Source organism: Euwallacea similis, chromosome 5 (assembly GCF_039881205.1).
Source record: "Euwallacea similis isolate ESF13 chromosome 5, ESF131.1, whole genome shotgun sequence".
NCBI classification, from domain to species: domain Eukaryota; kingdom Metazoa; phylum Arthropoda; class Insecta; order Coleoptera; family Curculionidae; genus Euwallacea; species Euwallacea similis.
This window is the reverse complement of record NC_089613.1, coordinates 4444771-4470779: the sequence shown is the minus strand read 5'-3', so window position 1 is coordinate 4470779 and position 26009 is coordinate 4444771. Positions and strand designations below refer to the sequence as shown.

The following is a 26009-nucleotide window of genomic DNA, read 5'->3' as shown; positions in this document are numbered from 1 at the left end:
TAATATCAGCAAGAGCTTGAGATGACAATGAGATCCTCGTTGTCTTCCATTCTTAGAATTTTTTCTACGGAAAATTTTGAATATAACCATATTTGTAACCATAAATTTAAACCTTAAGCTTGGTGGATATAGTTTATTGAAGATGTTTGTTCGATACACGAACATGATACCAATCATTTGGATAAATATCTCAAAGATTTAAATTCAAAATAATCTAATACAAAATTTTATTATCACAGAAAAATTTTCCTTTCTTCGATCAAAAAATATTTACTTTTTAGTATTGCGAATATTTTCCTGTCATATTATTACACTTTGTGGATTCAAGTTACTTCAGATTACCGGGTTTTAGAGCTCGATGACAAACAGTAAAACTGATGGATTGGCTTATTTATTAGATCTCAATTTTATGGAACATATCTGTGTGAGTCTGGTATGTATTAGCGCCATTTACTTGAACTCTGGAATTTTTTCCTGCTTATTAGAAGACGTGTGCAATCCAAACCACGCCCGAAGTGCAACGAGTCCGATGAGATATGAAGGAACGTACAAATTGCACTGTAATTAGACTTTCATTCTGTCCTTAGACTTGTTGAGTAGAGTAACCGTTTTTCACGCAGTTGGTCAGATTCATGGGCCAGTAGTGTGGGGCACGCTACAGTACGGGACGAGTTTTGCGAAGTTTTTCACCGAATGAAAATGGAAAGATGGGAATTTAAAAACTTCTAAAATATTACTTTTTCCCCAGAAATGCCCGAAGTCCGTCAAGTCCGATGCCATTTCGGGAACGCGCAAATTGCGCCCTTATTACGTTCCGTTCCTGTTCTCGCAATGTTAAATTTGGTACACCAGAGAACTTATGACCGAACATTAAACTCGTCCCATAGCAGTGATTTATGGTGAAACTATTTGGCACAAAATTTCCCTTTCGATGCTCACATTTAAACCCGAATGGATATTTCGCTTGAAGCTTCGATTAATCAGATTAAAAATGAAGTCCGGCAAACTGCACGGTATAAAATTGCCTCACGACTGGGGCAGAAATAGCCGTATAAGAGAGTATTCAATAATCCCATAAAATAGACTGACTGTTCGTCCATTTGCTAATTAAACGCATTGCCAAGGTATGTCCTAGGTCAGGTATTCACGTCTGGTGCGATGATTTAAGTCGGCGACTCATTTTTATTCGCTTCGTTCTCTACCATTCGAAGTTGGTTACCTAAACATAAGTCAGTCTAATACCGGGAACCCACCATAGTTCCTTTTAAGTATCAAGAAGCGTATTCGAAACCGCTCATTTCCAAGCCGACGCGCATTCGTCGAGGTGATCACACTGCTGCTGGTCCGTCGAGACTCGACGCGTATACTGCGTTAAAACTGTGTACACCACTGTTCAGTGACTTTCCCATCCGTACGGTCGAAGTTTGAGTTTAGTTTTAGAATACTTCTTGGCAAAGAAAAGTTTAACAGTTCTTTCTCTACGAGAATCGCTGCATTATTTCACCCTGTCCTGGAATAATGATTTGTAAGCTCCTGCAATTGCTGGAGATAGTGTACAGGACCGAACGTCTCACGTTACCCCGTTTATTGGAGAAATCGGTGATCGCAAAGCTCGATCTTCGGCATTCCGAATAGGAAGCTCGCATCCGGTCAAAGCAACGAGAATTTAAATGTTCCCAAAGACAATGTGTTGCATCGCACGGAGCGAATTGGAGTGGTGAAAGTTCCTATACGCGAGTTCATATGGAGCCGTTTACTGTGATAGTACGGGAGTTCTGTGATAGTAGTTTGTAGTGTAGACTATTTTCCTGCCAAGCTGGACATATTAAAGAAGGTAAGAACGTGAGATTCATTTGACAGCGGAGCTAGTCGGAAATGGCTAAGTTTGAAACAGTTTTTAGCCTTGTAATTCTAAGCGTTACAATCAGCTTTTACCTTCAATTAAATAAGGTTTTGTGGGTCATTACAATACGGCTTGCAGAATCCTTTCAATGGAACTAATTATTACGTAATGGGACGGTGTGGGCAGCGTAAAATTATTATTTCTACAATATGTGTGATTGTGCTAAGCCATTAGTCGAGGCGTAATTGAAAGCACCTACATAACTAACTTCATTATGTGATGTCTTAAGACTTGTTATTTTTTGTATTTAATTTCTTAATTCGATTTCGCTGGGCAGCTTGGAAAGCATATAAATTTTGTTTTTTATATCTAGCCATCTCTAACCTTTTAGATGCACAGGATTTCATACTAGTAGAACACCTTGTAGATTGTGTGTTTAGCATGGTGAAAGAGAAGAGTGAGATATTACCTTTGTCCAAATGAATTTCACAAGTATACTTCTACTACAAGTAGGATCCTTGATACACTCACTCCTGACTTTTCTTCACTTTTCGAGAGAAACGATGGTAGTAACCACTTCCATGGTACTGAGAATTTGGATAATCGTATGTCAAATTCAAATGAATGACAAATGAATTTATAATTAGACGCATTCAAAATATAATTACACCAGGGTGTAGACAGCGTAATATGTAAACTATGTAAAATAAGAAGATTAATGTAATTATTGTTTTTCATTCATTGAGGAGCGCCTTTGTGTTCATGTGTATTTGGTCATTTCACTTTAAATTAGTGCCTTACATTTGCTGGAGATTCAAGTGAGAGAAAGAACGAATGGTAAATATATCAAAACGTACTCCAGACACTAAAAGAAATTACCAAAATTTGAATAATATATTGGTTCTTTCTAATCAATCACGTTCTGATTGAAATTCATAAAACTTCAGTTCATAAAATTTACAAAACAAGTGTTAAAAACTAATGTTGTAATAATTTGGAAATCTAAAGTATTTAAAGTGTCATGAAAGGAGTTATACTTTTGATTACACTGTAATTTTGGTGTGAATATGTTTCTCTACTTCAACACTACTATAAATGCAACAATGAGGCAATACCTAATATAATAATAAAACAAAATCCATAGAATTTAGACTTGAGTGTTGAACCCGGCAAAAATCGCACGGAAATATCCGAGTTTTATTGCCTTAATAAATTTTTCTCTTCTTTATTATACTTTCCAAGTTTCAAGGATTGGTCATTCATTCACAGAATAGTGGCCCTTGCGTTAAATGGTCCTTCTTGGTGCATGAGCTCATGGTTTTCTGAGAAGGGCATCAGCGGTGTCTTTGATCATTTCGGCACCTCAAAAATCCAAGTTTCTGGCCCCAATTCAAATTTTTATTATTACTAAGAAATTGCTTTTATCTGCTGCGGCTCTTATGCTGGGTTTATACAATATAATAGTGTATAACATAATGCATAAGAATTTGACAAACATTTAATAAGATATGAGCTTTATAGGTACGACATGCGCTGTATAAACGTAATAGTAGTCACCATAAAGTTAAGTTTTTATGTTGTGGATTATGCTACGCGTTGTATAAATTCAGATTTGAAACTTTTACGACTCTCAGTATCTTAAGACGACCTAGACCCAGTTCTATTATAAGTAAAGTGTGACTGGTTACGTCTTATGGATGTAAGTATAAGAACGTGGGGTTCCAGCTTAGCCAAAGCCTTTGTATTTAAAGAAATGAGTGCTAGAGGTTTTTTTCAAATTTTTTCTTTGGAGGTAGCTAACGATGGGACAGTAATAGAGGGAAAAAAATGAAAAATATTATGTAAAATTTTCTATAAAAAAGAGCATGACTCTCAGCCATTACCTCATATTTACCTAATTAATTTGTCACAATATAGTTTATTTTTAGTTTACTACCTACTTATAAGTAATTAACAATAATTAATTTATTTAAACTAGACTTTTCATATTCTACCTAGTATTTTACATTTGACTAATTACCCGACTAATTGATTATTAAAAACTGTAAATTATTTTTAGATTGTTACTTCCCCCCTCCATTTGTCTGCTGTTGAAAAATATCTCTACTCGAGCGATTTTGTGTGATTTGTGTCGACGTTGATTTCCCCCGCTTCTTTAGTCGAAATGGATGAGACTGTTATGAAATTAAATTGAAACTGCTTATGATAATTTTGAGATGAAAATGACAATGCTAAACCACCGTTAAACATTTTACAGATTGTATATGCAAATTTACAGTTTCACATCAGCCTTGTACAAATACAAAACCCTCAGGGCAATAGTTGAACTTCCAAGTTTATGAGATTATTTAGTCCAATATTGCAACTGCAAATACACTATTTGCGCAAAGCCGCGTTAGGAACGTTTCATTAAAAAATTTTTATTCAATTTGTTTTTTGTTTCCATACAAAACCTAGTCAGCTTCGAATAGCCTGAAAAACCTGCCGCAATAATACCTACAGGCAATAATTAATACTAAGAACCAAGTCATAATGATTTCACTTGTGATGAAATTAGCCAGAAACGTGAAATGCGGGTATAATGAAAACAATAACATTTTTAAGGTCAGCTATTCATAAATTCCCGAGAATTTTAAAAATAAAAATTATCTCAGGTATTATTTATTAATTATGAGGATCCTGACTGATCATGACGACTGTGGAGACGTTTGACATGATCGTCATGATCAGTTAGATCCTACTTTGGATGTTAACTTGAAATATTCAAGGATTTGCGGCAAGGTAACGATGATGAGAAAAAGGTAGGGGAGACACGAAAGAGCTTTTACTACATACATCTGTATAGGCTAATAATGGAGTAGTCCCGTCGACTTCGTATGTATGTAATTCCATAATCTTGTTGGTCAATAGAACTGGTACTACAATGTGGCACGCATATAAACTGGACATTCAGCCAGCACGGGTCCCCGGATAAACACTACTGTACAGCTTAGTATTGCAAAAAGTCTGCAGTCGTTTGGCAAGACTTTGCAGAGGCGCGATACTGCAGGCATCTCCAGGTTTTCCTTTGCAAGCTTCAAGGGGCCCATTCGTACTCGCGCCCTCCTCTATCAGAAGTCTGCGGACTAACTTGTGATTTTTCTCTAGAGTAGTTCGATTATGTTTGTTTTGCATTTGAAGATTAATTCGGGTTAGTTGAGAGGTTTCCTTGACAACTGGTTCAAATCAGTGTCAGTCTCGTACGTGCTGGCGAGCCTTTTGTGGAAGCTCAGGGGACTCTGCTTGGTTCAGTAGAAAAAGTTTGAATTGGTGGCTTGTGGACTCCTTGCTCAAAGTTCATGTTTGATGGGTATGGGATCCATCTGCACAGTGAGCGATTTTCCTGAAGTACACACAGGCAAACCCTTTTCCACATTTTCAGAATAAAACGCTAATTCAGTGATTATGATGCAATGTTACTAATTATCCAATGGAAGTCAGTAATAATAAATTAATACTTAGAACTGATACCTATTAGATAAAAAATTATCTTACCAACTTCCTCTGAAATTAGGTGTTTATCGGTTTCAACAAATATGCGGTATTAATAATACCTGGAAGGAGTGAGCAATGTTATCACAAAAAATGTTTTTAGACCTAGATTTGTAATAAAAGGGGTCTTTTCAAAGGACACTAAATAATAACTAAAACTAAATAATTCTCGTAATTTCTAATTTTGTTTTGTTTTTTTTACAGACTGATTTTCCAATCTGGGCATGGATGCCGCGAGATATGCGAAGTTGTAGCCAAAGCACAGTATGTCCCAATTGCAAGCACAAATTCGCGTGTTGCGACCGCAGGTCGCTCTCCTTATGCGGCGGAGGCCTAGTAGGAAACAATTCGGCTGTCCCCCGGCTTGCGCCACCCCAGCCAATTCCGGGTACCCCACAGGCAAACTTGGTTAGTATCGCGTAAATTGACAAAAAAAATCGTTGTAGTAAGACGAATAAATAAATTTTTACTTGGAAATTGGCAACATGAACAAATAACTTTTCTTTTCAGGTGTCCCCAAGCTCCCCCCTTACCTTCGGTTTCCCTGTACCCCTGCAGTATCTGCCCCCGCCCCAAGCGGCCAACCAAGATGCAGAACTGCAGCATTTAAGAGATACCGTTCAGGCTCTTCACCAATCAGGCTGGTTTTATGAGGGTATCACCTTTCAAGATTCACAGGAAATGTTGAAAAACACAAAGGTAAGAAAGCGTTCAGAACATTACAAACGGTATTTATCATGTTTCAGTTCAACATTATTAAATTATCACCACTGGTCACTGTTCTTGTCCTTAAAAGGTTATCAGAACGTTTTATTCACATGCAATGTCTATTTATATTAATTATTAGTGTATTATCCAATAGTTTTTATGCATGCATGACTGAAAATTAATTCTGCATACTACAGATGATTTTAAAAACTACAGCTATGGAAATTTTTGAGCAAAACCGGATTAATATAGTTTTAATTTGACGTCTTAACCCACATTAATTAACTGATGACCTATCTCAATTTTACTTACAATAAAATTTTCTTAGGGATTCAACCGATGTAATAATTAATGCTGTTTTTTCCTCTTTCAGGTTGGTACCTTCCTTGTGAGGAATTCCAGCAATCCCAAGTTCCTTTTCTCCTTAAGTGTTCAAACCGAAAGGGGCCCTACCTCTGTAAGGCTCCACTACGTCAACGGTTACTTCAGTCTAGAGGCTCAGCCCCACTTGCTAGGAGTGATGCCCGCTTTTCCTAATGTGATAGATCTTATTCGGTACTATGTGCTGGAATTTAAACGACATAGCAGAGGTAAGAATATTCTAATGTGAATATTAAAAAAAAATTGTAACCCTTACTAAGTAGTTTAAACTAATCTGTAAATAGAATCTTGAACACCTGTTATATTATCCACATATTAATATATTAGCTGCCTATCTTCATATATTAGCTACGTTGCAAGATACTTTATTATTGAAAATAGAATTTATGATCTTAAATATATGTAACGGTTTTTTCTCTTGAGTTTATGGGGCGGGATCTGTGGTGGCTCGACCAATTCGAAGTGCGAGTCACCGGGGTTACTTTAAAAGAGAAGGATAGGGCTTCATCTTATAGGTAATTGTCAGTTGAAGTGGGGAAAAAATATTTCCTATTGGATGGGAGGCGTTTTTCAATGATTTATAGTTTTATTTGGGGCTGAATAACAATATCTTCTAAATAAATTTTTTGTACTTGTACAAAAATCTTTTCTTTCCTTTTCAATATATATTTTTTATATTTGCAGATACCAACGTATGGGTTGACACCCAAGGGAAGTGGCACTCAGCAATTAGGATAGACAAGCCTTTAAGGAAAAAAGACGAACCTCCCAGTTTGAAACACTTCGCCCGGTTAGCAATACACAAGGCCATACAGTCGTCTGGTAAACCTAAGATAGCCTTACAATCGCCTCATAAAGAACTAAAACTATTACCGAACTGCCTGATTTCATATTTAGGCGAATATCCGCACGCGATTTGAAATGCCCTGGTAGGGGTTGTGTTAGTCATAAAATTCCTGCCTTAGCAGCTATTTTAGGGTTCATAAGTTCGGGCGGAAAAATAGCTGCCAGTGGGTGTAATAATCGCCAAAGACTGTATTTCGGTACCTTTACATACCGAGGGGGAGATTGTTTGAACCGTTAAAGTATTGTCAAAATATATTAGTAAATAGAACTTATTGACACCGGAAGGTGGAATTTAATTCAAGCTTCAAATTGAAGAGGAATTCCAAAAAAATATATACTGAATGGTATCAATAACAAAACAATGATGTCCAAATATTTAATATTTACTCTCAATTCACCAGGTTTTATTTATTTGTCACGTATCCAATTTTTCAACGACCTTCTCGAAAAATAATATTTTTTCGTAATTCCATCTTTCGGTGTTAACAAACCGCCTTGGGCCGAAATGATAAAATCATGAAGCCACTAAATTAATTTTAGATAGAATAACAAATTTTCAATGTAATTTCTGTATGTTAATCGATATCAAATTAGAAAAAATAATGGGTCATAGTTATAGGAAAATTTTCTAATGAAAGGCTCTCTTTGTAAACTATGTACCTCAGCAAGAATCTCTCGCTTCCTCTCCTCTAGTTTAATTTTATCGCTTATTGTCTTTTTGCCTGAATTATCTAATAAATAATTAATAAAAGGGGAGCTTTCATTAGGAGAAATTCTACAACCGCAAGGCCACAGGTAAGCCATACTGGCTGTAATATTCTTTGGGTTGTTACACCATTACTTTTTAGCAAATAATCGTTTTTAAGTAGGAAAAACAAATTTATTTATTTTAATATTTATTATAATGTCAACTGAAACCATTAATTCAATGCTGAGCCGCGAAAATATTCCAAGAAGTAATTTAATCGTTTGAAACAGCTCTCAGTTGTAAGTAATTTATGCGGCGCTATCATAACTGAATAACAAGTCATTAATAAGTGGAGATAAGCTGATAAATTACACATATTACTTTTTGTTGACTCAAAAATTATACTATAAGAGTGGATTACCGGAATTTAAGTTCACTCAGACACAAGTAATATTATTATAAAACTTAGAATTAAGTCCGCCTCTGGGCCATTCACGCCATACGTACAAAGCTTTATCACTCACACATTTTATCACTCATTTATTATTTATAAATAACCTATAGACATAATGAAAAGAAAGAATTATAATGAACACACTATTAACAATAATTTAAAAATAGATATTTCCTAATATAAAAATCTATCTAGAAGCAACCGATAAAAGAACACCATGTCGAAAGTAAACGAACCTTGTAATCTTCTCGAAACAGTTGATAAAACTAATTACATTCGAGATGTTTCTCGGTAAGACCATGTGGAAATGTGTAATGTGAATCTTCATTGTTCCAAAACTAAATACATACTTGTTTAAGCACTTAACAACATGCTTACTTTCCCTTCTGGGAATCTATGCAATACGTGGTTTCTAATAAGATGGCACAACATGGTGTGCAATGTAATTCCGAACCTGACCCAAATCCACTGTGACCTAAAGCTACGTACATAATGGTGATATTAGTAGACATTTTTGGTTCTAGTCGCACATGTATGTAAATAATTTAACTTTTCTGATGATTAACAAACAGAAATTCATTTTGTAATATATTATATACGACTTTTTTTAAATTTAGCCACCAATGTAGCACTGGTGATTTAGTCTTTGTTGTTCATAGAGCATATGAACCCTTCAAGAATACAGAAATAATGTGTCAAAATATTATTTAACAAAATTATTTTTCCTCCTGTTTATTCTATTACTCACTTAACGTAGTTATTTATTTAAACAATTAATAGACACTTAAGAATGTAAAAACTTTTTTTGTTTTTGGAGAGAGAAATGTATTTATATTCAAGTGTATATCTTTGAGTGAATGATGATCATTCAGTGTGTTTTAGATTAATGTATTTATTTCCCTAGAGAATATTAAATTATTTATTATTTTAACTGTTAATATTTTATTATCCCTTCCTAGAATTGCGATAATACTGAATTGTTGCATCAAGATCGTTCTGAGAAAACGTTCGCGTAATGTTTTAAGCAAAATTTACGGCTCAACGTATACGGATCATTAAATATTCAAATTGTTTGGATTGTACGGAACCACCGAGTTCATCCGAATCTAGTTGTTGGTATTAAGTTTACAGAGGAGTTTTGAAAAGTGAATAAAAATGGTTATTTTAGCCCAAAATCTGCAGGTAATATTGAATAACTTGGGAAATTATTTGTTTCCACGTTAATCCCTATCATCGGAAGTCAATTCTGGAAATATGTTGAATAGACAACAAATTTTTGGAAATCCTTATCAATTATATTCGATTTTAAATTGGGGAGATAGTTGAGGTTTACGTTAAATACGTCAGTTGCTTATAAAAATAATTGTAATGACTGAAGTGATTTTTGAAGTATGCATAGTTAATTACTTTATACACATACCAGTTAATTTTTTTTATAACATTACAAGGGAATATCTTCAGAACCGTTTGACTATTTAAGAAGGAAGTGTAGGATGCTACATGCATTTTGACATCTAATTAAAATTTTATGAGATAGTTTCGTAAGAGGTGGGATGATACCGAAGTTTCAAATGGAATATTTTTTTAACAAAATCGATACCATGGAATTGTTGATGTATTATTATAACAAATCAGCACATTCCATATGCAAAGGTGGTAAAATTAATCTTTTAACCAAACTTATGTTGAGGTTATTTGTCGAAATTTGCAACACAAATATTTATTTCTTGATTTATTTATAATGCCTTTGAGAAGTGGCAATCAAAAGTGTGTTATTAACATCATGATCAGTACCTTAGATGAATACGACTAATGCACGCTCTTCTTAAAACACATTTAGAAGGGGCGCTCTTTGTAGCATGAACAAATTAAGCTTCCAAGTAGTTATATTAATGCACTTTATTAATGACAAAATACTTCCTAGGTTTAACTAAGAAAAAGATTAATCAGGCGGATTTTAAGATACCGATAATCTCTGCTCCTTAGCCCACTTCCTGATAATTTTCGATATTTGATCCGCCTGATTCACGTTGCTTGATCTTAATAGCTGCAGTACGTCACTCAGCATATCCACTGGCAGCTTCTTTGCCACTACTCCCTAAAATCAACTAACAACATTTTCAGCTTAAACATGAACATATAAATCACCTGAAATACCCCGACAATGGCCCCCCGCTTGCCCTCCCAAAATTCCGGATTTGGATCCAGCCTATTTAACATATCAAACGCTTTTGCTGCGTACCAAAATTCACCCATACGGTAACAATCGTTAGCTATTTGCATTAGTAGATTGAAACTTTCTGGAGAATTTTCCATTCTAGTACAGAAAAATGCTTTAAAACAACAATTACCTTAGAAGATTAGGACTGACTTTAAATACAATTCCCAGGCCTCTTGAGGCTTTTTATTCATAATGTAACATCTGGCTAAATTGGCGATAAAAACATATTCGTTTTTTATTTTTGGATCCTGAATTAATAGAAAGCTCTCTTCGGCTTCTTTGAATTGGTTGCAGGCCGCTTTAGCTTGAGCGAAATTGAAATTGAACGTATCATCTACAAATGTTTTAAAGTGAAGAAAAACGGAAAAGTAAAATGTGCAAAAATTTCTGATAAATATAATTTAAAAATGAGTTTACTTAGGCGCATCCCTTATTGCAAACTAAAGAAAAAACCTAGACGTAACAATAGATATTTTCCAGACCATGTCATTTAGTTTTGAGATATTTTTTGCTGCTTAAAATTAATTTTTTCATGGCATACTCTGCCGACAAGCCTAACAGTTATTTACCAGAATGTAGATAACTTTTAATACTGGTCATATACACGAGAACTTCTTCGAATTGACCAGCCAAAAAAAAGGATGCAGCCATGCATTGTCTTCCGTGAATTGTGTCGCATTCGCTAGAAGAACTTCCGACGAGGTGAAAGCACTCTTCGGCAATTTTAACGTGCTCTTCCTTAAACCAAAATCCACCGGTCATTTATAATTCAGTAATGATTTATAAGAGTATAATTACCATCTTATAATTAAAAATATATATATATAACAAAACGAATGAATAATTCCAACAAAAGTCACTAAAAAATAGTATAAAATAAAGTTACTTTGCATCTGCAATATTACTGCATTCAAACGGTTTCTAACGTTTTGACAAATTATCACTTACTGAGTTAATTTCTTGCCCCAACGCGGCATTAACCACACCCTTCAGAATATACTCTTGAGGCACTGCCGGCTGCACATCTTTTAACAACTCATAAGCTTCCTTAATATCGTCATTACGCAAATGATGAATAACTAAATTGAGCCGAGCTTCTGGGACTACATCAACCAAACTAGGAAACACCTTAAATTTTAATTGTCACGTGGACGAAGTTACTGCAAGTGCAAGTCATACTTGCATAGAGTCTTCGCCATCTCTAAAAACCACTAAATTGTGTTTGACAAGATCATAGCCAAACCCAACATTAGCGGTTTGATCCACAATGCACCTAAGCTCGTTTTCGGCAGCAGTGCCATTGTATAGTCTGAATGTATTGCAAGCCTATAAAATAATAATTAATGTGGAAAATTGCAGATATTTCTTTTTGTACTTTCAAGTTGGTGGCAATTACTGAATCAGGATATCTATTAAGGTAAAGGCCCAAAACTTCTTGAGATACATCATAATAATCTAACTTGTAGTAACACAAAGCTACATAAACATTGAGGGCGATGTAATCTCTAAAATTACCATAATAATAATAATTATTATAATTTCAACATATATGCTCAAAATGTACCGATTTTGAAGAAGCAATTTCTTATAAATATCAATAGCTTCCTGATAGTGAGCTCTCAGATAATGAATAGCAGCCAAACTTAATTGATCTTCTAAAACATCCTGCAAATTTTGATGATTTTCCAACAATGAAGTTTCATCTTTTAACTTGTGAGAGATATGAAAATTGAGGCGGATTTTTAATTCACTTGCCGATGCCTGGGTTAATATATCTTGGGATTCCTCATACATACCTAATAAAGACATAACATAAATGTATCCAAAATAGACAATTTGGATGAAACATTACCAAGATAGAAGTAACAGCAGGCAATGTTTACTACTAGATTTTTAATATCTGCTTTCAGTTTATAAAGCTTTTCATATATCTGTAAGGCATTTTTGTAATCGCCTCGATGAAAGAAACAGTAGGCCATCCATAGACTGGCATTGTAATTAGATTCTGGGTATTTTTTAAACTGAAAACGGTAATCAAATTAATTATCTTAATTGAAGGTAAGTTGTAAAACAATTAAAGGATTTGTGTCAAGTTTTAACTCTTACTAATAATACAGTTGTAGCTTGAAAATAGCTGTGGAGACTGGTGTAGGAATAATAAAATGTGCATTATACTAGAATTAAAGTTTAGGTAATTAGATTAAATATTAAGACATCAAAAATGCATAAAATGTGACAATAGGTTTAGGAGATTAAGCAGTCAAATAGTTAAATAGCTGGTCCAAAGTTGACTACATTTTTTTAATTGAAAATAACCAAGCTTTACTTGACACACTTTGTTATTGTATTCCCTAAATTAGGGTAAACCAAACAATCATGAAGTTAAATGGGTTCATACAACACATAACATAATGCATAGCATAGAAGGTTGACTTTATGGTTGCATTTATTACCATTTATACAGCACATAATATATACATAACAAATGACACAGAAAGTTCAACTTTTAAGCATTACGCGCTGTATAAACTTAGACTTAAACTGAGTTGGCAATAAAGGAATTATTATTATTCGAACAATAACAAAATCTTACCTCCAAAATTGTTATTGCACCAGTATAATCCCGTTTTATCAAAAATTCTTCAAATTGATTTGCTACTTTATCACCGTGTGATTTCTTATTTGTTTGGGGCCCTTCAGAAGTTCCACCTAAGGCTGGTTTTACTCGGCTTAGAATCTAAAATGCCAACTGTAGTCACTTTTGAGGTGACAATTGCAATGCTCACAAACTCTTACCATTTCTAAGTTATCAAAAATTGAATTGACAATAACTTGAGTGTTGACCAATTTTCGTAATTAAAGTTGATGAATATTTTTGATTTCTGTATACACATTTGTTTTGAGAGGGCTACCTCTTGTGTTGTCATGGTTACAGTCATTGATTGCTTTAACAGGTAAGGTTGTTTTAAATCCAGCCTGGTAATTAGATAATTATTAGGAAATATATACAAATAAAAGAATAAAATTTTATAGAAGAACTTTTGTATTTTAAATTTAAATACATAAATTTATAAATAAACGCAACAAAAAGTTGTTTAATTTCAAAATACAAAAAATGGGGTTAACCTTGATTGCTTTTCGTTGACAGTCATAAATGAACGATTTCTGTTATTGACAGGAGTTGACTCACTGACTTGTCACAGTACATATCCTTATCTTACGCATATATATCAGGAAGGAGATATTATAATCCTTGAGTATGAAACGTTTGTTCCTTTAAATTGTTTGACCTTCACTTAAGAAAAAAATTCAAAGGACAATTTTTTCTTAATAATAAATTTGTTGATGTTTATTGAATAATTTATCTATTAAACTAATAATATATCAACAAATAAACATATATTCCATAATATTTAAAGGAAAAATTATGAATTAAACTGTAATATCCTTAATTACAACGACCAATAGGTCCCTGTGCCAAGAAATAATGGAAGAATCCAATTCTATCTACAGTTTAATCACCAGCCTCTGTGAATCTTTTCATTTGAGATCGACAAAACTAAGAAAAGCAAGATCAAACTGTTACGAATTGTTATTAGGAAAAGTTCAAGCTAGGGACCCCAAAAGTAAGTTCCATCGATCAAATTGTAAATGAGTTTATACTAATCTGAATTGAATGCCACAATTTTTTCAGAATTACAAGATATAGAAGGCGTTAAAGACCCAATATTGAATTTATTGGCTTGGTGCTACAAAATCAACAAAGATTATGGTTTTACAGAATGTGCACAAGAATTAGAAAACACAACTGATAGATTAAAATCATTATATGGAGATGATATTCAGAGTTTCAATAGAATATTGACATTTTTGCTTTGCTTGAAGAACATTCCAAAGAATACTCATAAAAAGTTGGTAAGAACATACAGTTTTTATCTCAAAATTGTTTACTAGTGCATTACAATAATTCCAGGATTTGTCATCTCTTCCTGATATTGAAGATGAAATGACTAAGTTTAACAACATATTTAAATTTCCTCAAATCAACGAGGTTCTCAAGAAACCAAATGATATCTTCCAAATTTCTTGTCAACCCATAATTTCTACTAGTTTTCCCTTAAACTCCAAAACAAGTATTGGACAAATTTCAACATTATGCAATACCTTGAAAGATGAGTACCACTCATCACCCAACAAAGACAATATTTGGGATGTAGTGTCACACATGAAGGTTTCAAAAAGGCGTAGTTGGGAGAGCTATGGGTGTGGGCCTCCTGATATGGAAAGGCCATTTTTATCTGAATTGGGAGAGCTTTCTTCCTTGTGGGTTGAAAATTTGGAATCATTGTATTTGGCCAATAATATAACCCCTAGTTTTACTATTATCAATAATAAATTGAAGTCTGGGAAGATGTTCGTTAAGGATTTGAAGTATTTGTTAGGTAAGTTTTAGTTTATAATAATAAAATGATTTTCAACTCTGAAAGCAACAAAAATTCAGTAAAGTAATAATTTTAGTGGGAATGCCAACCGAAACCTTTAATCTAGGAGTTCAAGAAGAATTTTTCATTTGCCCTGACATTATGGTGGAAGGAATCACCCAAGATGCAATTCAAAGATACTGCAGTAGTTTCCTAATTGCCGGTACTTGTTACAGAGTTTTAAACGAAATGGCAACCCCAAATCCCCATACTAGGAAATATAAATATCCAGGTTTTGTTTTTGCTGTGAGTAGTCATTGTTTTTGTAACCATATAATGCTAAGTTTAAATATAATTCCAGGGTTTTTGTGAGAGTTTATCTCGTTATCTGCAATACTATCGCACCGCAGTTATTAGTATACCTGATAAAACGAATTTTTTAACAGTTCAAGAAAAAACTCAACACCTACAGGTTCAGTTAACCACTATAGCTTCAATATGTAAAGTGGGTCCATTTTCATCTGAAAATGAGCATATACCACATGGTGTGGGGCTCTTGAATTATTTGTATCAAAAAGTACTGGGTCTCTGTGATAGGAATTTATGTATGGTACTATATTCCATTCTTTATCCTTGCTGTCAGATCTACTTGAGGTAATAGTAGATTCTTTTGCTAACAATTATTGATGAAAAATTGTTACTTTTTTTAGCCGGTTTTTGCAACAATGGCTGATCCAAGGGGTATTAAATGACCCACATGGGGAATTCTTTATTATTTCAAATTTGAAATATCTAGCCACAAGAGGCCGTACATACTGGTCCAGGAGTTATGGAATCAGAGAGGATGTAATTCCAGATTTCTTAGTTGATTTGAAAGACGATATTTTATTTTGTGGGAAAATCATGAACTTGCTGAAAGTTTGTAGTCCAAATGTAAAGTATTTGCTCTCGATGTTTTTCCAGTAATTTCAATATTATTCTATTGATGTAGAATAAATTATGTCTCTATCTCATGGGAAAAGATCCGCTGGTATTGAGCTGCTGTTTAACAAACGATAGTTTGATAGAATTGGAGCAAAGGTCTTCTAGGTATTATTTGAAAGCATCCGAGGAATGCGGCTTGAAATTAAAATTTAAAGCCAATACTGAAGTTTCGCGTGAGGAAAATAGTGCTTATTTGTATTTAATTGCTAAGAAACGCGCTGTTACGTTAAGACGAATTGAACGTGAGTAAAATTAGTACGGTTTATTTGTTGAAAGAGTTTTAATAATTCTTGTGAAAATTATTTAGTGGAACGTCAGAAAGCTGCTCAAGAACATCGTGACAAGAAACTCGCAGAATTTTTAGAACTAAAGGAACAGTTTGAGGCAGCTCTTGAGCAAAAGCAATTAAATGTTTACAAAGATATTAAAAGAGAGATAAAAACGATTGAGGATGACTTAAGAATAGAACAATTGAGGGAGAAACTAATAGAGGAAGAAGCGTAAGTTTGATTGTGTGAACTTTATTATAGAGTTGAAGAAAATCATAAGTAACATATAATTTTTCACATTTCAGCTCAAAAATGATAGATTATTATGCGAAACTATCCCAATTAGCCGAACTACGCAATAAAAAAATAAACAAACACATAAAGACAGTAAATACTATCAATATAGAAACTGCCCCTATTTACGAGACAATGGGATCCAAACATGAATTCATCCAGGATAAAATAAATAGTTCTTCAGAAAGTTTCTATTCTGCTCCAGATGAGAATTCCTTAAGTCCACAATCAGATGAAGAGTACGAATCTTTAAGAAGCGATGAAAAGTCTCGAGAGACGCTAAATATACTCAGTTCTGAATCTATGGATTTGTTGAATGCCAACTATAAACTCAATCAAAATGAAGGTTATCTAATTTATGAAAAAAAAAATTCTTAACTAACTTTTAAATCATGTAGATTTGGAACAAACTGGTAGTAAACTCACAGCTAAGGAAGATACTTCTAATTCAACACAACAAGAGCAAAACTTCAATAGTATTCAACAAGCCGTGGAAAATTTTGAATTTGCTCGCCGTATTAAGCATAAAGTGCTGAATCAGGAATTAGGAATAACTACAGCGGATTTGTTCGAAAAACATAAAGTCAAGGAAACAATCCCTACAACTCACCTTACAGAGGCACAAAGGAACAAATTGAAAGTTCTTTCTTCAGAGTTTGGAATTAACGTTATGAGAGATGAAATAAAGACTGAGGGAGTTTTGACTGCGGCCCAAATGAATAAGAATAAAGTTATGGGACACGCGGCTTGTTTTTCTGCAAATTACGGAGAGGGAGATAAGGAGTTGGATAATGAGCGTTTCGTTAATAAGAATTTGAAGAGAACTATTGGTAGTGTCGGTAAGTGATAAAATTATGATGTTTTGGAATAAGTATTTTTTGTAATTGTGTTAATAGAACATGGTGACTCCAAACCATCAATGAAAAAATCCACTTCACTTCAGCTCGATTTCACAAAAAACAATTTAAAATCCGACTCTGATAAAGGAATTCCAATGTCAGTAGACTCTACACCAATGAGCGATTTACCCCAAATTGTTACTCCCATGAGTGATTTTCCCAGAAGCGCTACTCCTAGCAGTATGATCACTAGCATAGAAACTAAAATTGATAGTTCTACCACTCCCGGAGAGGGCCTTCATTTTGACGATATTTTTAGCTTTAGTGGAACTTCCAGAACCAGCACCACATCATCTTATTATCACGTAAGTATGATTATAACCAGTAGAATTCCTTTTTTAAATTCTTTTCTTTTCAGAAACTTCAGGAGTATCGCTCCATGCCAAATTTCTCCAAAAGAGTTTCGATGGAAGAAGCGCAAGGCATCTCAAAAAACTCCCTAAAACTGTTTTTACATGAAAGCGTTTCTATCCCAGTTTTAACCCAATTAAAGCTGGCTAATAACGAGATTTTGAAATATTTTATTAACGAACTGCATTACTTGAAGCATTTAGATAGTTTGCGAGATTATTTCTTTCTACAAGACGGAGAGTTTGCTCGAAATATCACGGAGAGTTTGTTTGAGAAGCTTTATAGCGTGAATTTTCCTTTGGATCTTATCAATTGCAGATCGTTGCAGAGTTTAGGTAGATTTAAATTATGTATTTTATACCAAAAAACGCAAAAAAATAACTCAAAAAACATTGGAATATTACAAGCGTAATTTTAAATTTGTTTTTCTCAGTTTTTAGTGCTTTGGATAATTCGAGTAAATTCCAAGATAACTCCAATCACTTAACGTTTAAAATTAACACTTTGCCTAAATGCTTCGATTTAGGAGATCCGGATGTTCTGGATTGTCTTTCTCTGGCATACAAAGTCCAATGGCCGCTAAATATTTTATTGCCTTCGGAGGCGATTTCGAAATACGACCAAGTATTTAAATTTTTGATTAAGTTAAACAGGATTTCCTGGGTTTTGAAGAAGATTTTTTTGGTATTTAAGAGTTCTTTTACTTTGTTAAATATATGCTAAGTTTGTTTGTTGTAGGAATTTAAAATATTAGCGAAAGAAACGGGACAAAAAGAGATCTATTTAATGGCTTCACCGCAGTATAAAAGGTTGCACCAGTGTCGGCACGTTATGTCTCATTTTACGCAAACGTTGTTGAATTATATAGTGGGTGGAGTGCTGCAACCAAGTTGGGCGGAATTTGAGAAGAGTTTGTCCTGCGTAACTAACTTGGACCAACTCTATAATGCTCACACAGTGTATATTAAGGATATCATATTTAGGTAAGACTTCAAGCGGGGGAACATGGTAAGTTTTTGGGTTCTGAAAACCTCTAGAAAAAAATGAATAAAATAATTTGAAGTCACTAAACGAAATATCATAGACAAGGAACTAAATAAATACTTGAACGATTATTAGACGGTATATAGGGTGTACCGAAATTAAGCTGCTTAAATTTAATAGCATATTTTACGACCAGAAATAAACACTCTCAGACAAGACAATCAAGTGAAATTAAATCGAATTTTGCCGGTCCTAATAAATTTTATATAGTTCCATATTTTGCCTTCCTGCGTGACAATCTTTACTCTACAATTTCTCCGTCAACAGGTGTATGCTGAATCAAAAATCCATCGTCCTTCGAAACCTTATCCACAAAATTTTTGTCGTCATATTAAAGTTTTACGACTATCTGAGATCTCGTTGTTGGAAATGTGAGAAAGGCGCCTATGTGCACCCAAATTTCAATAAACTAGAGAAAATATTCAAAAACTTTGAGGAACTAGTCGTATACTTCTTCAAGCTGGTCAGAAAAGTGTCAAGGAGCGGATATCAGCCGCGTTTGGCCCATTTTCTGGATGTTTTAGACGTTAATGATTATTATTCGAACAAACTAGATAACTCTATGCTCACGAGCGGAGAAGGCGGCTAATATGCAGTGAAGAGAAATCGATTTGTGAAGATCGATATAATCACACGCTTATTAATTTGTGCACAACAAAAGACTTGAATGATGGTTTTTTAAAGCAGGTATGTAACGTTTATTTTTATTGTTTATTTAAGGCGTTTTAATACCATCTCTATAATATGTAGAGGTCGACATATTCAAAACAAAAGTATAGAAATTTGTTTCTCCTCAATATAAAACTCAAAATAAAACTACATAGTTTTATAATGATTTTTCCAATATGAATTCAATAATTGTGATATTAGCTTAATTCTTATTATAGTTATCTCGCAGTTGCTTAACTATTTGTCACGTTGTGATCACTGTTATACTAATTGAGAAGACTATTGTAATATGCCATCCAGTGTTGAATTATTTAATAAAGCAAATGATAAATTGAGATCTTTAAAAATTGTAGATGTTTCTTATAATTTTTTTCATTGCTAATTCCAGGAAAAGAAAAAAAAATTAAATAATCATATATTTTGTTAAATTATTCCGCATATCAATTTTAGTTTTATGAGTTTTATTCTAAATGCTGTAAACAATTAAGGCACATAGAAACAGTTGTAAAATAATTGTTTCGCTTAACGATAACAATAATACAATGGCAAAAATAGCTTTTTGTTATACAAAAAGTGTTAGAAGCAAAATACCAAGCTTTTCTTGAAACATCCCTTAATAAAAATACGAATAAATAAGCGAATTAACCAGAGTAAAATTATATATAAAGAGTCAGAGGTTAATTAACGAAGTAAAACTAGCTACAATACTTAAACTTATTTGTAAAAAAACAGCTGGGCAAAGTATAAAAGATTGTACCTAAAATAAAAACTGAAAAAGTACAAAGAGAGAGATCTAAAGATCACTTGGAAATGCTTTTTTATGGCTCAGTACGAAAATAATCACAGTAGAGATGAATAAAAAAGCACCACGAATTTCTAACGTCGAACATTACAAAAAAACGTAAAAATTATAAAAAGAAACGAAAACGCATCTAAATGATGAAATTTTTTGTATTTTACCCAATTTTGACAAGTAAATTACAAAATATTTTACAATCAAGCAGTATTTACATATTTTCTGTCGAATTTAGATATGTATATCAGTACTATCTTTAACTTGGGTAAAATAAAAAAAAAAAGTAAACTATCTACTAGCCTTTTGGCTGGTTTGACCTATTTAATCTTCATCTTTGAACCGCCTGTAAATCGACTGAACATACGTGAAGACGCACTTCCAATCCGGCCTTCGAGTTTCTAGCATGTCCTCGACGTCCAGTAAAGGGAATATATCAGCTTTCTCACTGAATTAACAGAAAGTTTCACGGTAATTATAAATATAAAATATCCATGTAAACAAACCAAAAACGTGATCGCCAGCTTGGTCGCAGCTGATTGGTCGGTTCTGTCATCTGAGCGATTGATATGCCACAAGGATGACAGTGTTTCACAGGGTTGAATTTGTTTCATTTTGAACGAGGCGTTTATTGCGCGAGCATAAGCGAATGTAAATTAAACTTTTTAATCGTTTAATATACAGGACGTCATTATTTTTGAAACACACTAGACGTGGCTAAATTTTGGTGGCCATTACCCTCAGAAGTTGTTTAAAAAATTGTTTCAGTGTAATAGCAGACTGACTACGGTCCTGTTCAATACTCGTCTTGAGGGGATCACGTGCGTTTGTTTACATGTTTTATATTCGTAAGACAAACTTTAGAAAAAAATTCGTATCTTGAGGTGACACTCACTCAGCAATTCGGAAGGCCAACTCAAAGTTGTGTCTGCGATCTTTCGGCGTGAGGACACTGTAGTCGAAAGCATCAGGTAGGAAGTGATGGACCAGGGCGCAAAAGGCTAATCCGTCTGCCCAGCTGCTCGAGAAGTTGTCTAGTTGAATGTTCTGAAATTGTTTAAAAAAATGTTTTACTCGGTTTGAAAGGCTGAGCAAGACACGCTCCATGCGATTAAAAAACGAAAACAGTCTCAAAAATAATCAGAGTTGAGAAGTGAGTTCACATTTCAACCAATTTGAGTATTATAAGCTTGTAATCTATGGGGATGAAACTGCACTCAACACGTGGTTAAACGTTTCGACACCAAACTCGTACCTCATACTCCTTAGTCTTCATCCGACACCAATGCAAGAGGCGGTCTTTAATTGTGTTTGCGGACTGCGTCAGGGCCGGATCGGTGAATTTAAACATGGGCCCAGATCCGCGGGGTGTGCCCGGGGTGCTATGCCGATCCGACAATTAAAGGGTTAGATGAGTGAGAGTGAGCACAAAAGTTGTCAATCAATGAAGTTTTTTGGGTTCGTTTATTAGACAGACAATATCTGGTGTTGGACTTTCCTTGATTGACCACTCGAAGAAGGCATTTTCCATTTAATCAACTAATTAAGCGTAGAGGTGTCACGTGTTATAAAAGCGTTATTGATATGGGTTTCTATGTGTAAGTAAAGTGGGGATATTTACATGTCTTAGAAAATACTCCTAATAGGTAAAGCACAAAGTTTTATTTAATTTACTTTTATCCTGCCCTTTTACACCATCCTTCGATGATCAAAAATTGCCAAAAAAAATCATAAATTGTTGCACATTACACTCAAGGTGCGCAGAATTTTCAGATTACCGAACGGTCTTACATGTCGCTAAAACATAACATAATTCTTACCTTGGAGGGGTTGGTTTGTTGACGCTGTTCTGTTTGTCCAACTGGCGAAATTTTGCGAATGGCGACATAGGTTTAGGAGCCCTGACCTGTTGTTGGGTGACTCTTGTTGTAACTGCAAAGACACATTTCAACCCCCTGAATACCCATAACATGCCATCTACAAACCTTTAGTTGTGGCATCGCCGGCCTTCTGCACCTCTTTGGTGACTTCGACCGACTCTGAAATCAGAGAAACGTCGCTATTAGGTGAAAGCAATGAATATTTGATTAGAGATGATCGCAAAAAAAACTAGCAACACGTAAAATAACTATGTTAGCAACTGAAAACAACGTTGGGGAATCAAAACAATAGTTGCAGAAGGAGGGGCATTTTGACTTGTAGGAAGACGTAGCGGTTTCGGAGTGTGACTCAAAATGAAAAACAACTTTAGGTTCGTCCTAACAGGGAAGCGAACCAAATCCGGACTGGCAGGAATATGTTTCTGATTATTACTGAAGGTTTGGAACTGGTTTTCTTCTCTGCTGGAACGAGGCTCTTCTGTCACACTCCAAAAATGTTTGCGCATTAGCACGATCTATTAGTGCCAGTGTACGAATGGAAAATAAATGATGAGTCACAAAATATAGTAAAAAAACGCATGATGCTGTACAATGACCCACAAACTACAAGAAGATGGACGAAAACAAACGTCGGTGAGGTAAGTTTGAACTATGACGAGCGTGTAGGCTGTTGCTGCGTTTTAAGTGGACATTCGCATCAGTAGGGATTGGGGTGGTTTGGTTAAAAGGTGTAGCGTACACCCACACAGCATGTTGGCATTCCATTTAACTCCTCACCGTCCTAACTATCGTCCTTAGAGTTGCTTTAGCACCTCCCATCTGGTCCTGCATTAAACACCTCCCCTAAGACTAAACTCTTCTATATTCTAAGTCCAATCCTTGGCAATGTTGGGTGTACGCCCACCACTCTCTCTTTCTCAGAATTCTCATTTGTCAATTGAAACAACTTCTTCAGCAATCTACAATATTCTACGTTCTAAATCTACTAGTATAAAACGATGATTTCCACATAGTAACATTGAAATGGAATGGATAACCAAGGGTTTTCTTTGATACAATTAACCTATGAAGACTGGAACAGCTCGTCGAAAGCTTTGTCTATGTTGTTTTCATCTAGCATGTCAGGACAGGCAATATCAGGCAAAGTCCTGCTTCTAACAATTCCCCCACTGTTCTTCGATTGAGTCGAAATTTTTTGGGAGGTTCTCACTCTATTGATACTCCTCTTCACGGTTTTGCCTCCAGTTTCGGCGGGCTTAGTTCCGGCCAAGAAGGCCTCCATGGTGCGCCTCTTATTCAACATTTCCTCTTTACTCATACCAGCCTCGTACATTTTCGGCACGGACAAGGTGTTACTGGATTTGGACTTGACAGGTCCAGGTTTGGGGACTGGTTTCTGATCGATATTTTGATGAGCCAAACAAATCTCATGCCAAGAGTCTGATTTGCTCAACACTTGGGAGTGAGAGGGCATTCTCGGAGATTCTGGAGATTTAACATTAATAGCCGGTATTGGTATGTGGAATTGCCCAGTAACAACCGTCAAATTCTTCTCATTAAGCTTTGCTGTGGATCTAGTTTGAACACTAGAAGTGTTGTTGTATATGGGCTTTTGCTGTTGCATTGGCTTGACGACTCCACAATTTCTAGCTTCTCTGTGGCTGACATCCTCAAAGATGCTTTTGGCTTTAAAGCTGCTAGGTGCAACTGTGGGTTTTGGGCAGTCGCTAGGTTTATACTTAACCACCTCAAAGTTTTCAGGGTCGCCTTTGTATTTGAAGCTCTGGGACACTCCTGGGCTTCTGGAGGGAGTGTCTCGAGGTTTGTAACTGAAGCTGTGGCTTGGAGATCTCGCCGGAGATCTATTAGGGCTCTTTTGAGTTGTAGTATTAGTTTCTTGCTTGGTTACTTTCTGCAAAGAATTCTTCAGACCGAAGGCCGCAGCTATATCGTGCTGGTCTCTACTCATCGGGCCTTGCTTAACAGTCACAGCTTGCTGGCTCACTGGACCGGCCATAACGCGACTGTTTACAGCGTTGTATTCGTGAAGACTTTCATCTGAGATTTGTCTTTGTACTTTAGAAGGCTGACGCACCGGTTCGATGGGCTGCACTGGGACTTTGGGGCTCACTCTAAACTCACAAGAAGACGTATATTCCTTCTCCTGATCTACTACAGGCTTTCTATTGAGTTGTTGTGGGGCTACTATCGGCTCTTTGCCTGGAACATGTTGGTAAACTACGTTGGATTGAGAGATTGGTTGTTGTTGAGGCCTTGGTTGATCATATTTGATTGTGTAGTTTCGGTTCAGAGGCTGATCGTATCTGATGGAATAATTCTGAGGAGTGTATTGTTGGTTTGTCTGAGGCTGATCGTATCTTATGCTATAGTTCTGTGGTAACGGTTGATTTTGCGACCCATGGCGAGTCGAATAACTCTGAGGCTGCTGAGTAGCAGGATTTATTTTCTGCTCGTACTTGACGATGTAATTTTGAGGCTGATCATATCTGATGCTGTAATTCTGCGGAGCAGGCATGGAAGGCTGTTGAGCAGGTCCCTTCACCGTGGGTTGGTAATGCTTGGGTTGCGAATACTGACTCTCAACAACGCTAGTTTTCACCTGATAAGTCTGAGGTTCTTGATTGTCGTAATTGCCACTCAGCTTCCTCACATTTCCCGCTTTCTGACCTTCAACAGTTCCTTTGTTCAAATACGAAGGGGTTCTATCCACAACATTAGGGCTTCCATGTGAGATAAATGACCTGGGACTGGAATCTTTGCTAAGTCGCCTGGGCTTGGGCTGCTCCTGACACGGTGGCTGCTCGAACTTAGCTGCAGCCATGCTGAGTACTCTCCCTCCTGAGGTTGCAGTCCAAGGCTTCGATCCAACAACTGGAGATGTCACGGTTGAGCTTTCCACTGAGCTAGATAAGGGTTTGGGGCTGTATAAAAAGGAGGAGCCTTCATTCGATTTGATTTCGCTCTTCAAAATTTCGTTTCCCTCTGGAGAGAAGACCAACGAGGTTCTTTTGCTTATTGGTGATTGGGGAGTGGTCTTCTTGATCGGTTTGAAGGCGCTCTGCGGGGCATGAGAAAATTGGTTTACTGGTAAAGGTTGAGGTACTACTCTGTATTGTTTATCGGGCTGAGTTTTGACTTGCAGTGACCCAGTAACTATTCCCTGATGCTGAGGTGTGGATGCAACATTTATGTGACGATGAGGGGGCGCACTCTTTTGAACCTCCTTCTGTTTCTCCTCAAACATTTGCTGGAGGTTCCTGGCGCTTCTGCGGCTTATTCTCGGCCCAAATTGATTCGGAGTGGATTTTTTCACGTTGTCATCCGCAGACTTCCAGAAACCTCTGGCATCTCGAGCTGCTGGAGCGCTTTGCTCAAACGTACTCTTGATGTGTCCAAATCGGTTACCCCAATTAGCAGTATTTTTCGCCCACATTGAGCCTTTGTTGGCTTCGTTTTCGTTGTGTTTGTTAATGAAGGCCAGAAATTTCTTGTCAGAATCGGTCTTGGGTGTGAAAGCTGGAACTATTTTTTTAGTGTGGGGGTTACCAACGTTGAGCGGAGCTCTTAGGGGTTGGCAGTTATCCCGCTTCCTTAGTCCATCATCATCGTGCTCAGATTCGCTGTCCTCTTCATCTTCATAGAACAGTAGCGGTTTCGGGATGTCAATAGTATTAGCCCGTTTCATTTTTAATTTCTTTTGCGTATCAAATCT

The 26009-nt window shown here is 35.6% G+C and overlaps 4 protein-coding genes across 8 annotated transcripts in view; 2 read left to right on the top strand and 2 right to left on the bottom strand.

The window, feature by feature from the left end:
* Positions 1-9382, top strand: part of LOC136409258 (suppressor of cytokine signaling 2-like) — a 34850-nt gene extending 25468 nt beyond the window's left edge. The window contains exons 1-5 of one of the 2 annotated variants that reach the window (XM_066390649.1): positions 1136-1834; positions 5579-5782; positions 5885-6073; positions 6456-6672; positions 7148-9382. In XM_066390649.1, the coding sequence (XP_066246746.1) occupies positions 5603-5782; positions 5885-6073; positions 6456-6672; positions 7148-7383 (822 nt within the window). In that variant the 5' untranslated portion in view covers positions 1136-1834; positions 5579-5602 and the 3' untranslated portion in view covers positions 7384-9382. Of the gene's footprint in view, positions 1-1135; positions 1835-5578; positions 5783-5884; positions 6074-6455; positions 6673-7147 lie in introns of those variants that run through there. The other variant, XM_066390650.1, reaches the window with a different exon arrangement.
* Positions 9383-10363: 981 nt separating this feature from the next.
* Ttc26 (tetratricopeptide repeat domain 26) lies at positions 10364-13609 on the bottom strand. Its single transcript, XM_066390648.1, has 11 exons — positions 13469-13609; positions 13266-13409; positions 12525-12693; positions 12237-12468; positions 12048-12177; positions 11852-11998; positions 11621-11800; positions 11242-11410; positions 10823-11006; positions 10600-10768; positions 10364-10549 (listed from the first exon to the last, which is right to left on the bottom strand). Exons 1-11 carry the CDS (start codon positions 13469-13471, stop codon positions 10409-10411), a joined length of 1668 nt encoding a protein of 555 aa, XP_066246745.1. The 5' UTR covers positions 13472-13609; the 3' UTR covers positions 10364-10408.
* A 391-nt stretch (positions 13610-14000) lies between these two features.
* Grip163 (gamma-tubulin complex component 6) lies at positions 14001-19950 on the top strand. The gene is made up of 15 exons (XM_066390171.1): positions 14001-14298; positions 14367-14587; positions 14646-15114; positions 15191-15399; positions 15455-15747; positions 15804-16026; positions 16085-16319; positions 16385-16577; positions 16652-16986; positions 17039-17479; positions 17537-17844; positions 17898-18225; positions 18324-18574; positions 18629-18873; positions 19202-19950. The coding sequence occupies exons 1-15, from the start codon at positions 14160-14162 to the stop codon at positions 19521-19523; spliced, it is 4212 nt and encodes a 1403-aa protein (XP_066246268.1). The 5' UTR covers positions 14001-14159; the 3' UTR covers positions 19524-19950.
* A 52-nt stretch (positions 19951-20002) lies between these two features.
* The window catches only part of LOC136408942 (serine/arginine repetitive matrix protein 2-like), a 29390-nt gene continuing 23383 nt past the window's right edge, over positions 20003-26009 (bottom strand). For 3 of the 4 annotated variants that reach the window (XM_066390167.1, XM_066390169.1, XM_066390168.1), the window contains 5 exons: positions 22382-22435; positions 22217-22328; positions 21652-21778; positions 21292-21443; positions 20003-20844 (listed from right to left, as the gene is read on the bottom strand). In XM_066390167.1, coding sequence (XP_066246264.1) covers positions 20721-20844; positions 21292-21443; positions 21652-21778; positions 22217-22328; positions 22382-22435 — 569 coding nt within the window. In that variant the 3' untranslated portion in view covers positions 20003-20720. Of the gene's footprint in view, positions 20845-21291; positions 21444-21651; positions 21779-22216; positions 22329-22381; positions 22436-26009 lie in introns of those variants that run through there. The other variant, XM_066390170.1, reaches the window with a different exon arrangement.